This window comes from Talpa occidentalis, unplaced genomic scaffold, assembly GCF_014898055.3.
Source record: "Talpa occidentalis isolate TD23 unplaced genomic scaffold, MPIMG_talOcc4v2.1 talOcc4.7, whole genome shotgun sequence".
NCBI classification, from domain to species: Eukaryota; Metazoa; Chordata; class Mammalia; order Eulipotyphla; family Talpidae; genus Talpa; species Talpa occidentalis.
The window spans coordinates 63,351,298-63,367,857 of NW_023605083.1; the positions used below are offsets into that span (position 1 = coordinate 63,351,298).

General features: G+C 42.3%; 1 protein-coding gene across 1 annotated transcript in view; it reads right to left on the reverse strand.

Moving 5' to 3' along the window:
* SUSD1 (sushi domain containing 1) overlaps positions 1 to 16,560 on the reverse strand; it is a gene marked incomplete at its 5' end in the record, with an annotated part of 105,633 nt that overhangs the window by 55,272 nt on the left and 33,801 nt on the right. Inside the window, one exon of the mRNA XM_037493177.2 lies at positions 7,869 to 8,048. Coding sequence (XP_037349074.1) covers positions 7,869 to 8,048 — 180 coding nt within the window. The remainder of the gene's footprint in view (positions 1 to 7,868; positions 8,049 to 16,560) is intronic.

A 16,560-nucleotide genomic window follows, 5' to 3' on the forward strand; every position in this document is an offset into this window, starting at 1 on the left:
CTTGGGACAAAGTGACAAAATTCACCAAGTCTCCCGATTCTTGTGGGACTCCTATAGCTGATACCATTTAATCCTGATCATGAGGAGGCCACAGATCTCTTTGCATTGTTCTACTTCTTTTAAATATCTGCACTAAAAGAAAATATCAGGACGATATCTGCACTGGCAAAAGGCAATTCTCTTGCCCACCTGTGACTTTGCAGGTGCCTCTATTTTTCTTTCTCCTTTTTTCTAATAAACCCGACTTTTAAAATGTAAATAATAATAATATTAAATAAATATTCTGCATGAATACTCAATGCAATGGATTTGGCAATACTGGTAACCATATGAAGGTCTTTGTTCCTGGGAGTAGCAGCTTCCAGTGAACCTAGTAAACACCCAGGAAGTTGTTTAGATGGGAAAAGAGCAAGGACATACCTTTTCAATCATTCAAAATCAAATTCCTACAGATAAGAAAACTAGCTCTAATTACACTTAGCATGATCTTTTTCTATTAAAAAAAAAAATCCTAAGAATTTCACACACCAAAAAATGGAGCTAAGAAAGGAATTTAGCCAGGCTACAGGATTTAGCATCCATGTGCAAAAACGTCAATTGGACTTTTTTTTTTTGTAACATTGGTTTACAACACTGTATATGACTCAGAAGCACAGGATTACACCTCTTTAGATGTATGTCACCACACCGTACTTACCACCAAGTCACCACAGTCTTCCATCATAGTTCACTGTATTTTTAAGCAAGGGAGGAACAATTCAAAATTGAACTTTAAAAAACCAATTTGCTTAAAATACCATTGAAGGGCATTAAAATTCCCTGCAAATAGAAGCTACCATTCTCTTGTCCCTGGAGGAAGGAATCTTCATTCCCTCATTTCACCACAGTGCAAAGTCAGGCTTTCCCATTGAATCAGACATCCCTACCAGAGTTTTTTGAGCCTCTCAACCTCACCTGCGCCTGCTACCAGCCCTGCACTGCTTGGATAATATGACTATATTGTCTCTGATTCTGGAGCTTCACAGCGAGGGCACCCACACCTAGAAGTGCAGGGGAACAAACACCCAGTGGATAATGAATCCTCCCTTTCTTTACCCTGAAGGGCAGGCTGCAAAGACCTTTCAGGGTCTGTTGCACAGACAGAGGACCCCGGGCACTGAGCACACAGCATAACCAGGCAACCTTTGCTTGGCTCTTGCTCCCTCCCACTTCACTCACCTTAGCCCAAAAGCCTGCTTCCTGGGACATCCTTCTCTATTTGTAATGCATGTAAGTCCTCTGCCTCTGGGTCTGTTTCTGGAAAACCCAAGGTAAGAGTCCCAGCAAGAGGAGTGGGAAAGAAAACTCCATCTCAGAAAATGGTTCTCCTCAACCTAGTTCCCGCCCCTCCCTTCCAGCAAATCTCTCCAACCTCTAAGTGGAAAAGGGAGCCTTTACCTTTGGCACCTGGGGAGGTGGCTCACTCCTCCTGTACTTGAACTGTGCCTCCTCTACAAAGACCCTGTCCACTGGCCTCTTTCTCCAGAGGAGGATTTACATCTGTACTACATTACTCCCGCAGCAGCACAGCTGAGAGGCTATGTCCCACGATATCCGGTGCTAGGTAAGCCCAGGTCATCTATCAGGCTGTGAGAATAAATAGAGGCAGACAGAGGAAAACAGGCAAACTTCTGAATAAACACTAGAAGGTCTGTCTGAAGCACTCCTGGGCTTCTACATCAATATTCCTCTCAGAGCACAGACCTCATGAAACCAAAGAAAAACTCCCGTAAACTTGGGTTCCCGAAGAGCTGCAAAGACATATCGATTCATAAAGTTGATTTTGGCATGCGTCCTTGATTAGCTGGAATAAACCCCATATACTCCTGGGCCCTCCTCCTCTCTCCACTGCCCTGTGAAGGCCTCGGGTGTGGACTCTGGCCACTCACACAGCCTCTGACACTCACCACTGATTGAGAAGGAAAGGGAAACAGCCTGCCCTTCACCTGCTTTCGAGGTTGCCAGAAAGCAAATTTCCTTCTCACTTGAGGTCCCTTAGTCACCCAGCAGAGATAAGAAAGGAGACACAGATATGGAAGTTTCCTTTCTTGTCCTTCCTTTTCGCTCATTCACTATGACAACTGCAAATGACATCTCAAAAGTGCCATCTGTCTCAGGCTGTGCTATGCTCTCTGCACAGATGGGAACCCAGATCTGATTACAGGGATGTCAGATATTGCATCTCAAGAAGTGGTTAACAAACCTTGGTTGCCATTCCCTCCAGGTGTCCACAAATCAGCTGGAAAGCCGTCTTTATAAACATGTCAAATACTAAACATCCACATTAATGCTTCCCTTTTAAAAGAGATGACTTGGGAGGTCATGCCCTATTCCAATAGTACCAATAAATGGAAACGTTTCTGAACATTCTCTTTGGAGCTGACTCTGGGACTCTTGACTTACCCTTCACCATTAACTGATGACCAGTGAATGCCAAGTGTCAACCTAGCCAGGCACCTAATGGGCTGTGCCATGACCATACCTAAGTACTTCCCTCGAGAACAGGGAAGTACTTATCCTGTATCCGATGGAGGGAGCAAACATAAGCAGGTAAATTACAACTCAGTACGAGAACAAAGCTACACTCAAGCACCACAGGTATAAGAAAGAAGCCACCAGCCTTCACTGGAGGACCCTGGGAAGCTGATTTTACAGGACACGTGACCTTAATGGGTGAAAAGTAACAAATGGGGAAGATGTGGGAGCAGACCGCCAACAGGTGGAAGGCCTGGAACTGGAAAGGGTGCACAGTCAGAGTGATGGGAAGACGACCACCGTGGAGGAGGAAAAATGGAAAGTGAGGCTGCAGAGGGGGCTCAGGGTCAGACAGGGAGAGACCCTTGCCAGACTAGGTGCAGACTTAGCCCAATAAGCAACAGACAGCTAAAGCAGGAACATGATGGGGACATGTTTTCAGAATAACTGGTGGCTTTTGAAAGGGGCACTGGAGTATCAAAGAACTGGAGGACACAAGGCAAGAATTCCCTGCCTCTTACTGATTACAGTGTGCCCAGCATTGATAGGTCTGTATAGCCTTGATCTCATCATAACAGCAGACACAAGGAACAATAATAAAAACAATAATAAGTGAACATTTATTGAGTTGTTATTATGAACTAGATGGTATGTATACTGCTTTTAAAGTATTATTTATTTAAGTTTCACAATAATCCCACAAGCAAGCTGTTATTGTGTCCATTTTGTAGACCGGAGACTTAGACAAGTGACCAGCCAAGGGCCACACAGCTAGAAAGCAGTCAAGTCAGATTCAAAATCAGCTCTGTTAAATTTCAAAGCGAAGAGCCTAAGCATTAATGCAGCTTTTCAGCAAAGAGGTGACGAGATGAAACAAGGACACTGCATCTAAAACCCTGACACAATTCTGAAGGAGAAGCCATAGTTGGTGAGAGATAAGAAACAACCAGGCTGACTGCCAGTTTTGGAGCTTGAGAGTATGAATGGATTGCCTTTTTACTGTCCTCCTGAGGGAAGGAGGAAGCTGACCGGTGGGTAAGAGACCTGTGAGTAGCATTTAGAACATGCTAAAGCAGAGTTATCTACAGACTACCCAGGTGAAAAAACAGTCTTAAAAGTCGTCAGTGTGTGGACGGCAGCTGAAACCAGGGCTACAGGTGAAAATCCAGGTGGGACATAGAAAGCATCCCTGACAGAGCCCTGGGAAGCACAGAGACCCACGGGGAAACTAGGAGAGAAGGCAGATGAGAGGTGGGAGACTGACTGAGAGAGAGCTGCCTGGAAAGAGAAGATCTGAAGGAGTGTCTGTTTCCTTGAAAGTTTTGTGTATATTAGAAAAACCAGACCTTGTTCAACGCATTCAAGATATCATGCACGTTACAAAGTGTCCTTGATCACTCTCACTTGACAGCAAAACGTAAATTATAAGTTTTCAAAATAAGCTGTTGTCAGAAACATTAAATAAATAATGCTTTCATTATGGCAAACACTGTCAGGGTGGTGAACAATAACTCAAGTTTGGGAAACACTGCAGTGGAGAGACAGTGGGCGTGCAGGGTTCAGATCTGAATTCAAATCCTGCCTTTACCATTTGTTACTCAATGACCCTGTGAAAGTTGCTTAACTTTTATGAGTCTGAGATTACTCATCTAGGAAATGAAAATAGCAATACCAACTTCACAGGGCTTTTCTGAAGACAAAATGAAAAGGAGCTGAGCACGGAAGTCAGGGTTCAATCAACATTAACTACCATGCTTGACGGTCCAAACAGTGGCACAAACATTATATATGTTATCAAAGAAATCCCAGCCATGTGGCTATTTATATAAATGTGTCCATTTATTCCAGCTGACCTTTCTTCTCCATCTGAAATGCATGCAGCGGCACATGACCACTCACTGAGCTGAAGAGGAGGATGAACAAGAAAATCGCTAACAGGAGGCCTGGAAGCAACTGAACTCAACAGCCGAGTCAGGGTAGGGGGCTGGATCAGAAAGGATCCCAGCAGATAAACAGTCTGTGTTTCAACAGAGATGTTACCCTTCTGAGAACATAGAGGGAGTGAGTGTCAACCTTATAATTATTAACTCAGATTCTAAACATAAAAAGCCAAATGACCTGTGCAGAATGAAAGCCAGGGACAAGCTTATCAAGAATGAATCAGCCTCTTTGATCTTAAGGCAAACCAACTCACTAAACATCAAGCTTCCACCTGGGGTTTTTCCAGACACTAAAGTGGCTGCCTAATTCTCAGCTGTCTGGAGTTTCCAGTCCAAACTGGCCTTTAAAAAAAAAGTCCCACCACCTTGCCAGAGTTCACACTCCATGAAAAACATAGACAGACCTGCACTACTAATGCGAAGAGAGAGGGCAGGAAGAAATGTTTTTAGGTAACAAAAAACAATCCAGGTGAAAATAAATTATTCCACCCAGTTTGGAACTGAACATTCAAGTGTGGAAAGAGGGGTGACAGGGTAAAAGAGAAGAGAGGTAGAAGGCATTCACAGGGTAAGCAGGAATGCAGAAGAGAGGGGCAAAAGTGAACATTGAGGAAGGTAAACACAAATACACAGAGGGAACTGGGAGAAAGGAGGTGTGAAGAAATGGGTAAAACACAGGGAAATGAAGAAAGAAGGGGGCACTCGGGCAAGAGCTATGGTAATCAGCAATCGCTCACTACACTTCCAGAAGCCTTGCCTACCTACCCACCCAGAAATCATGTGCACTGCACCATGAATTAATCAGCATGTAAATCACCCCCTTTATCTGCGGAAATTGAATTTAGCTGCCAATCTTGATTGAGGGCATAGAGGCCTCCTCACAGAAAGATCACAGCTCTCAGGGAGAATGCCTTTTCTCTCCTTAAATCAAAGCTTGCACAAACCCATGGAACAGCTGCAGCTGGAGCCCCAGACTTTGTGAAAGGTGGCAGGCTGAGGACGGTAATTATAATTAGCAGTTACATAACATGTTTGTTCTTCAAAGTGCTCTACAAGCATCAGCTAATTAATAGCTTACTCTGCCCCATGCAGATCCACTGGTTTTTCATGTAGTGACTAATCCTTGTACCCCCACTGAATTCTGAACAGTGGAGGGCAGAGCAGCTTGAGCCACACAGTTAATGGCTCAGGGTCCAGACGCTGTGCCCAGCTCTTTCCAAGGGGCCTCAGAGGGTAGCTCTAGGCCAGGAACATGGCCCCAAATGTTAAATTCAACATCCCATGAGGCAGCTGCCTCGATTCCTCCAAATAACTCAAAGAGGTTCTGTTAGAGATGCAATAAAAGGTGGGAATGTCCATCAGTCTGATACAATATGGCATTAGTTCTTTTTAATTTCTCCAATTACTAAGACTGGGACTCTGGAGTTCTCGATGTTAGTTACAGGTTTGCCTTTGCGTCTCTGCACATGTTGGGCAAGTCACTAAGACCTGAGAGAAGGCTGAACTAGATCTCTGGATTCTCATGCATGTCTTCCCGCCTTTGGTCCTGTCCTTGGTCTCTAGCCTGCATCCTCCTGCACTTAAGATGTCTGTGTGGCACAGACAGGGCCTTAGCAGCAGAAATAAGTTCTCCATCTGCTCCAGGCATGATTTATGCAAGGACTTTGGAGGTCCATGAACACCTTGAATTTGTAAGATTGTATGTGTGTATATACATTTCTTTGAAGGAAGGTCTATTTGCCCTATTGTTCTGTAAATCCCAAGAAGGTAGTGTCTAGAAAAGTACCTTACACATAGATACCTAGTAAGTCCTAAACAGTTATTTATTAAATGAAATCACAGCTTTCAACAAATTCCTACCCCCAACATGGTTATGAAGCCCAGCTCTGTGAGCAAATGACCACCATTAATCCACATGCCTTGTTTGCATGGGCTAGACTTTTCTGTATAGAACTCTGACCAGCAAGACCCAAGATATTCTACCCTAATTCTGCAGAAGTCAAAACAAGGTTACTTTGAGATTTCACTCTTCAGAGCCAAGCAAGTCAACGTCTAGAATATATTGCCAGAGTCACTGAAGACCACGCGGTGATCACTGACCTACCATCACAAATGCTAAGACCCACTGCCTTTCTGCCTTGCTTCTTGAAAGGAGAGGTGCTTCTGGAAGTATCCACTGTGACTCATGAGAAGCCCTTCAAGCAAGGCTTGAAGTTAAAACCTGCCATGCATATGGTGCTTTAAATTTCTCAAAATGCTCCACCAGATGATTTCCTTTGATTTCCTCTCAACAACATTTTTTTTTTTTTTAGATTTATTTATTTACACATACAAGAGCTGGGTTGTAAGCCAAAGGAGCGGGAGGTTGAAAGGATTCACTAAAGACAGAGTGGGGAGCAGAACAGGCGGATTGACTGAAATACACTGCTGAGGGGAGCAGCAGGTGAGACAGGAGAGGTGTGCTGCACCATGTGGGTCAGCTTCCTGGCCAGGGATCAAACTCATGCTGCAGAGGCTGCTGCAGTAGCTGTGGATAGCTTCATAGTGCTGCTGAGACTTAACCCCTTAAGCCACCAGGGAGGCCCCTCAACAACTCTTTGAAGTAGGAAAAGCAGGCTTTACTTTTCCCCTTTTGTATACAAGGAAATAGAGGTTCCAGAGAATAATGCTTTCCCTGATGACACACTGTTAATACATAGTACTACTAGAATATGAACTCAGAACTCCTTTTTTACAGGTAAGTTCATCTGGGGGTATATATTCAAAAGAATTGAAAGCAAGGTCTCAGGTCTCAAAGATATCTGTGCTAATATTCCTAGCAGCATTCATCACAGCCATCAAAAGTGGAAGTAACCCAAATGTCCATCGGCGGATGATTGGATGAGGGGGTGCGGGGTTGTTCATGGGTCTAGAGTTTCAGTTTTGCAAGATGAAAAAGCTCTTGAAATTGGTTGCACAACAATGTGAGTATACTTTAACACTTTTAAATGGTTAGGATGGTAAATTTTATGTTGTGTGTACTCTGCCACAATTAAATAAACATTAAAAAACTCTTTTTCATCATCGCCTTTGCTCTGAAAAACTGTCAACAGTACTAAGTTAGGACTTTTAAGTGTATCCCCCTGAGAAAATGGTTCATGGAGAAAAATCTCTCAGCCAGCCAAGCAGAGAAACCAGGAATTGCTATGATTTAAGGTGAATTTCAAAAGACAGATGCACAAAATTTTCTAAGTTATCTTAAAATCACCCCCTAAATCTTCAGGATATAGCCGACAAACCTAAAGCCAGGTGTCCACCAGCATACGTGACACCACCAGGCACAGGTACGGACAGCAAGACAATAGAAGGGCTTTATGTTCTTTGTGCTGATGGCTTTGCTTCTAGGTAGGGAGCCCAGCAGAATGGAGTCCATACCTGTGCATGTCACAGTACTGTCTGTCCAGGTGCCTTTCTCTGTGCAGACAGAAGTGATCCTTCCTCCAGGACTCTCGAAGCCCTCTTGGCAGACATACTGAGCCTCGCTGCCCAGGCGGGAGCTGGGATTCCCCACAAGCATGGCGTGTGGCACTTCTGGAGGGCGGCCGCAGCTGACCTCTGTAATGGGAAGCAGCACAGATTTAGGTGTGACCCCCAGCTTCTGCCCCTATAATCAGTATTTTAGAAACAAACATTTAGTAATGATAGAGTTTGCTCATGTGAACAAAGAGAAAATACGAGCCCCATTAAATAATCCAACTGCAGGTATGTAAGACTATTGGGAAGCAGAAGAGGGATGTCTGACTTTCATAACTTTACAGATATGCACACAGAAAATATTCTAATTATGAGATCATTTACATTATAAAGATTTTTTAGTCAATGAAATAGTTCATCTCGGGTTTCTTTCAAATATTAAGATTTTCTGGTAGCCTTTACTGTGTACCTTAATTTATTTTTTTTAAGATTTATTTATTGATGCATACAAGAACTGGGGTACAGGCCAGAGGTGGGGGTGGTGGTGAAAGGATTCAGCAGACACTGAGTGGGGAACAGAACAGAACTCTGACTGAAACACACTGCTGAGGGGAGCAGCGGGCAAGACAGGAGAGGTCTGCTGTGCCATGTGGGTCAGCTCCCTGGCGGGGATTGAACTCTTGTTGCACATTGCTTCATAGTACTGAGACTTAACCCTTTGCACCACCTGGGAGGCCCCCAATTAGGTGTTTTCTCTTAAATGAGCTTCTGACATTGAGTTGGTAGACTTGATGAAACTGCACAGTTCTTCAAGCCCTTATGGATGCTGAGTCTGTTGTAGGACCCCAGAGTTAATTCCCCAAGCAAGATCTCCCAAGCACCATTTCATCTGTTGTCACTGGAGTTAGTATAAGACCCTCAATAGAAGAGTTTTACCCACCTGGCCAGTAGCTTGACTCTGAGATTTTTAAAAAACAGAGTTTATCTCTGGTCAGTACATGCAAAAAATGTGCAGTTATGGGACTGGAATGAGGTGGTCATTTCATGAACCTCCCACCTCCACCTCTGTCTACCTCTCAAGTCCCATGTTTGCTCATGGGATTTGTTCTCTGTTCATACATGTTTACCAGACATGAGACACCTTGGGCCTCATTGTGTTTTCCCAGCATCAAACCTTTGGACATATTTACCAACCCAAAATAATCCAAGACATGAGAATATTTGTGTGTACATGAGCAACCAACCGAACAGCTGGTTAATGTTTCATAAGTTGCCCAGTCATTGCTGACATCCAAAACATCTAGGTTAAGCCAGGGGTTAGTTACAGCAGAAAAGTAGGGGGAACATCCATGAAGAGATTGATGATACAAGTTTATGGACCTTGAAGCTGGAAATATAATCAGCGCATTGAAAAGGTTTGTGGGGGGGGGGGTGGTGCCAGGCAGCTGGATAGGGGAGATGCAGATACTAAAGGGAAGATAACCAAATTGGCATCTAAGTAAGTTGACCAAGAAAAATGGATAGCATGGTAGCTTTTATTGCAACTGCAAGATTTTTTTTATTAATATCAAAAATATTAATTTGGATGTTGATAAGAGATCAATAGCATGGTCTTTGGGAATTAAGGTTCAAAGGCTCAGGCTAATGCCCAGTGGTAGGCAACCAAGACCCGTGGCTCCGTGAGTTCCCACCACAGAGCTACTCAAGTTGGGCAGTACTTGGCCAGAGATGTTCAGAGCGGTCTCCAGCATGGTTTAAACACATGGTTCCTAACAATAGCTGTACATATGAATCACCTGGTGAATTTTTGAAAAATACACACGCTGGAGCCCCACCCAACCTCTACCCAAAGAAATTCTTCTGAATGAGTAATAACATAGTGAGATGGATTCTTGGCATCCAAATTATACGAAACTTCAAATTTTATATTTTGGCATATGCTCAACTGAGAATCTAAATTAAATCTTTAATGAATGGCTATTATTTATCATCATATTCACCCCAGTAGAGCTGTAAATATAAATCATTACTACTCATAGTAAGCCTCCATGAGGGGATTATTTTTCCGTATTATAGATGAAGATGGTTCAAATATGTTAAATAAACATACAAAAGCACATAGGTAGTTATGTGAGAGCCAGGAGTTGGATCCATGCTCCCTACAACCACTGCCTCTTAAAATCTGCTCCATCTCTGAAATCCTACAATAGGATTTCAGTTTAGTCCCCTCCCTTGCTCACACCTTTCTCTTCCAGGTATATTCTTTTTTATTGATACCTAGCAACCTCCTTCCCAATAACTAACAAAGGGGCCCCTTCTCCCTCTAAACTTTTACAACCCATATTCATTTGTTCATGCATTTACTCATTGAACACCTAGCACATGTCAGACACTGCGCTAGTCACTACTTCAGTGAGAAAAAAAAGGGCAAGGTCACTCTCTCAGGGGGAGAGTAAATAGACAAAATCATAGTAATATACGAACAAGATAATTAGATTGTGGTGGGAAGCAAGGAGGAAGTAAGATAGGAATTTGTGAAGGAAGTAAGATAAGGTGATAGGATGGGAAAGACTTTTTAAAAATATGGTGATCAGGAATGGCTTTACCTCTCTGAAGAGGTAAAATCTGAGTTTAAACCTGAAGGATATGAATGAGCCATTCATGTTTAGGATGAGATGAAGAACATTTCAATTGAATGAAACAGCCAACAAAGTCTCTGATGTGAGCTCTTGCTGTGTTCCAGAAAGGAAAAACAATGAGTCAGCAAGGAGAATGGCATGAGATGAAGGCGGAAAGAAATGCAGGACCAGGTCGTACAGAACCTTGGGAAAGAACTTGGATTTTACTTAAGGGGAATGAAATAATCTGATTTAGATTTTTAAGAGACTATTTTGACTGTTGGTGGAGGCTGGCTGGGAGAATAGGAGCAAGAAGAAAGAGATCAGTTAGGGTCTAGGGCAGTAGCCTAACAGACAGAAGATGAACTTGACAGGAAATGATAGAGATGGCAAGAATAGGATGGACTTGAAATATAGTCTGGAAGCAGAACAGTGTCCTGGTGACAGACTGGATGTGACAGTGAGAGAAAAGGTAGAATTAATAATAATTAGGGCCTCCCCTGGCGGCGAAGTCAGTTGAACGCCACGTTGTGAAGCTGTCCGCAGCCTTTGCAGCGCCAGTTCCATCCCGGCCGGCGAGGGTCCCACATGGCATGGCAGACCTCTCCTGTTGCGCCCACTGCTCCCCTTAGCAGTGTATTTCGTCAGTCTGCCTATTCTGTTCCCCACTCGCCTCTGGTGAATCCTCTCACCCTCCTGCATCTGGTCTGTACCCCAGTTCTTGTATAAATAAATAAATAAATCTTTTTTTTAAAAAAAGGAATAATTATCTATGCTATTCATTTGAACTTTACTTCCAACTTGAGGATTTAGTGTCTCTTTATAAATATATTATGTCTTTCCAAATACATGGACACTTTGTAAAGGACAGACTCTTTTATAATCTCTTGGACCTTCACAATGTCTACTTAAAATGGTAATTTTACATAGCAAATAATAAATAATTGTTCACTGTTAGCTTGCTATTACTTTATCATTCTTCAAGATACAATAAATTCTTTTATGTGATAAACTTTGGAGAAGGAAATAGGTATTAGTAAATTTTAAGTATACATATCAAGACAGGAATACATTACCTCTATATTTTTATCTAACAGAGGTAATGCACACCTACCAAACATCACGTTGATGAAAGCTGAGAAAAAGACCCACAAAAATTAATATCAGTCTTGTGCCAGGGAATTCTGGGAAAGTGATTCAAACTGCAATAATTTTAATAATAATAGCATTCCTTGCAATCTCCTAAACACAAAATAGTCTATTAGATATACAGTATCTTATTTATCCTTCACAGAAAAACACTACAAAAGAGATAACTTTTTCTCATATAGTTTGCATATAGGAAAATGGAAATTCTAAGAGCTTAAGTCATATTCCTAATAAAAGACAGAACCAGTATTCAATCCAAGGTTTATATAATCCTAAGGTCCAGATCCATTAACTCTGAGCAACTTCACATTGCAGGGCCACTCTGGACCCTGGCTGGACTGACCTCAGAGGTCGGCTGAAACCTCAGGAGAGGTTGCATGAAGGAGCATTCAAATCAGTCTGGGTTGTTTCTATTACAACTCCCTCTGCATAGCCTTTTCTCCGAGATCTTCCCCAGACAAGAGATCTGCTGGACAGACAGACAGACATCCTCCTGCAGCTGTGGTAACCTGCTAAAACCTTCTTGGCACTGATGTCTCACCCCTGGGTCATGCCTGGAACACAGCCCTATCTCAGATATTCCCACAATGATTAAGAGAGACGGCAGCTACTGGTATCATACCAAATGATACCTAAAAAGGAAGGTAATTCCTAGTAAAAAATACTCAAATATCAACCCAACAGAGGCTGTGATAATAAAAATACAGTTCATGAAAACCCCAAGATCTCACTATCACAAAGAAAAGACAAAAATAAGCAGCACAAATTTGCATTGCATATGCATTAGGGGTGTTTATTAAAGCACATGTTTCTCTGTTTAATTACATTAAGTAACAACGTTTGGGTCTGCACTGGGAATATGGTCAACTAATTATGAACACGGCTGGGTATTTTTCCTTACTATCCTATTATCTGTGATTTTATTCAAATAATCAGCTTCAAAATAGGTCTCCCTGGAGGGAAAAATGTCTTGCTGATTTCAAGAACCACATTTATAGTCTAACTTATTTCACATCTTGAAGGTAAAAATGTTTAGCCTTACTGCTAGCTTTAACATTCTGGCCAAGAAATTATCCCTGAAGGAAATCTGTTTGGTGAGAGGTATAGTCAATTTATGGCATCTAATCAACAACTGACTGTATCACCAATGGCAACCACCTCGGCCACTGTTTATTATCAACATCAACACAATAAAATGATTGATGACAGAAATAACATAGTGATATAAGGTGTCATCTGCGACTGCTTTAGAGACCAATAAATACCAAGCTGAGAGGGGGAAAAATGACCAATAATGTCTATAAATTGAGGCAGATATTCTGCCAACTGCCAGGAAATGAATGACAGACCTATTCAACTTGCTGATATTGATCTCCCATTTCTCCCCTCAAAAAAAAAAAAATCTTCCTGGAAAAGTTAAACATTAGATGGAAAATTGTGGCAAATGAGTAGGAAAAAAGCACCAAAACTCCAAAAAAAATCACACTATAGTCAGTTTTCACCTTTACTTGACAATAGAAATAATTCTCTATGTACCATAGTATCACATCAGAATTACCCAGAATCAGGGTAATGTGGTTGGTGGTAAGGACCCAAGCACTGCAAAGATCAACCCTGGAGTCTACACTAAATTCATGATAGACAATTCAGCTCTTATACTTTCTTCATTCGTTTCATGTGTTGCTGAATGGTCAGTTTTTTTATGGGCTGTGTCTATAGCCTACATTTTTAAAATATCCCCTGCAGTCATTCGAGTTATTATCACAAACACTCACCTTTGTGACATTTATATGTAATAAATATGGCCTAAGGAATGGAGCTCCAAAGTATAACCTTATTATAAAGTCTCATGCACTTTACGGCATGTTCTGAATTGGCCAAATGCTTTCAGCCCCTCATTCCAAGATCACGTGGGCGCTAAATGACACATACCATCGAAGCTGGGGGTTAGAATCTTACCTCTCAATATGTGGCAATTTGAATGTAGAAAATGTTAGTGCAATCATCAAAGGGAAGTGGGGGGGGTGGTTTACAGAGCCATGAAGCACATTCTCAAGAGAAGCTTATTAACTGCTGTAACTAAGCTAATGAGCTCATTAGGACCAAAAAGTCCACTTGCCCTTAAGGCAGTACAAAGAAAAAAAATTACTTTTTGATGTTATTTTGTATTCTAAATTCTTCCATGAACTTTGATCTCAACTAACAATACATTTCCTTCCAATCACATTCATAGAGAAAGCTTATCTAAAGGAAAAAGAACATTTCCATTTCACATAACACGTATTGTCAGCAGATAGTGTCTAATATGGAAACACCTAGAATCTGAACACCTCAGGAACTGCAGAGGAGGTGACAAGTCGGTAAAAGCATGTATATTAGGAGGGAAAAAAAAAGTTTATCAGCCTATCTCTCAAAGGATCTTCCATTTGTAAAGGTGAGGGTGGTTTGAGATGCTTTCAGCTGCAGATGAGTCTTTTTTTTTTTTTCAAAAAAATATTAAAACTCTTCACTTTAATGTTCTAGTTGTAAAAAAGAATATTTCAATCAAAAACCAATAATCAAGGTAAAGTGGAAACTGAAGAAGTTTAGCCCTTCCCACTCAGCGATACGAAGTGTTGGAAAGATTGACATTTTTATTAGAAATATTAACTGCCACTCACCCACTGGATTAAAACCCTCTTATGATGACTACTGCTTCCGCAGCAGCTACTTTACAGCATTACCTCATTACAGCTTCACAGGATGAAAACCACCTTATCCCCTTCTACCAGGGGAAACTGGAGAATAGAGAATTTTAGAGGTGGACGCATAACTAGGAAGCAGTTAAGCCAAAACTCTCGTACTTTTCTGTTCTAATGCTCATGCCTCACTATCTTTTGATAAACTTATAATCTATATCATTGTTCAAAACTCTAACCATGTATAAATGACATGTGTTAATATCATTCACTTGGCAATGGGTAACATGGGAGATTTCTTGCAGGCGGTAATTTAATACAGCTTTTTTAAGTATAAGTATATAGTGAGCCACCAGAAAATCTATTTCAGCTAAGCAAAACCTCCTGTCACCTGGCATGCAGATAATAAACACGAGATAAGTATGCTGACACTCCATCCTACCCAGCCAGGTGGATTCTGCCCTGCTACGTCCAGATGTGGTCTCAGAATCCTCTCCTCATCACTGCTCAAAATCCACAGACACACTTGGTTGCCACCCCTCACCTGAATGCACTAATTTGTGTTCCGACTTTGGTCAAAACCTCCCATCTTCCCCAATTCTGTAAAGAGAAGATGGGGCCACACTTTTGCTGTGGACTCAGCCATCATTCCTTCTGGAGGATTCTAGATCACACTGAGCAAGCAGATGTGTGTGCCCAGTGTCTTCTTTTAGGGTCCTCCAGTTTTTCATCTTCATCTCCAGAGCTCACTAGAGCTCATCTATATAGAATCTGCCTTCTAAAAAAGTGTTTTTGGGGGGCCTCCCTGGTGGCAGAAGGGGTTAAGCACCGCACTATGAAGCAATCCACAGCCTCCGCAGCACGAGTTCTATCCCCCGGCCGGCCAGGGAGCAACACATATGGAGCAGCAGACCTTTCCTATCTTGCCTGCTGCTCCCCTCAGCTGTGTATTTCAGTCTGTCTGCCTATTCTGCTCCCCACTCTGTCTCTGGTGAATGCTCTCACCAACCCCCACACCTCTGGTCTATACCCCAGTTCTTGTATGCATAAATAAATAAATCTTTAAAAAATAAATAAAAATAAAAAAGGGTTTTGGGTTCTCACCTCAAAACACAGGCTTACATAAGGTAAGCCACTTCCTCTCTCTGGTTCGTAATGGGAAATGATACCCACTATCAGTTGGGTTCATATGAAAATACATATTTGTGAGATGGGAAACAATATCAACCTAGTAACCACCTCAGGAGGCATTTCTACAGATCAAATGAGACAACGTTTATGAAAAACCTCGTAAATCTTGAAGTGCTAGCCACCCCTAGAGAATCAGGCTCTGCTGTTAGCAGACTTTAAAAACCAGGACCCATCCTTATTTACAAACACAAAGGAGAAACTCTCTCCAATCAGCAGTGCTGTGCCATCCATCCTGTGAAGGCCATTTGTGTGAATAAAGGGGAAACTGGGAGACAGCCACAAAGTCTTGTTCCTGGTTTATCAAAGGAGAGAGCTGTCACAAGAAGCAAGCAAGAAGGTCCAGAAAGCAAGAAAGTCCAGAAAGTAAACGAAGAAGGTGTGGAATCAGAACAGGTGCTGAAGTTTGAGGGGTGAGGTAAGAGAGGAGGCCAGGGTTTCTACAGACTCAGCCACAGGACAAGCTGGGAGCGCAACTCAGGAGCCCACCCCACAACACCTGCCATTGTCTGTGCCACCTTTTGAGGCAGATTCAGGAAGCTTCCAAAGCTCAGGTCTGCCAGACACTGCCAGAGGCTGGAGAGGTCACGCTGACAATGACGAGGTGATCACTAGCTACCAAATTTAAACCCATGAAAATAATCAAAATAATATACTTATTATTTCTGCCTATTCTGTCTGCCTATTCTGCTCCCCATTGTAGGTCATGGAGTCCCTGACCTATAATGATTCAACCTGTGATTCTTCGACTTTAGCTGGTGCTAAGTGATATGCATTCAGCAGAAACTTTAAATGTTGAATGTTCAGTTTCCCAGACCAGTGCTTTACTGTAACACACAATCACGATGCTGGACACGAGCAGTGGGCACCGCTCCCAGGTACTGTGGCAGAATGGGAAGCAATGCAAGCTTTACAGTGTCCTGTGCAGGCAGCACACTGCTTCAAGCAGAGGGAAAAGCATATGCAATGGTCCTGAAGCTATCAAGAGCTTGACGTATTGGTTGGGAGAGGGAGATAAGA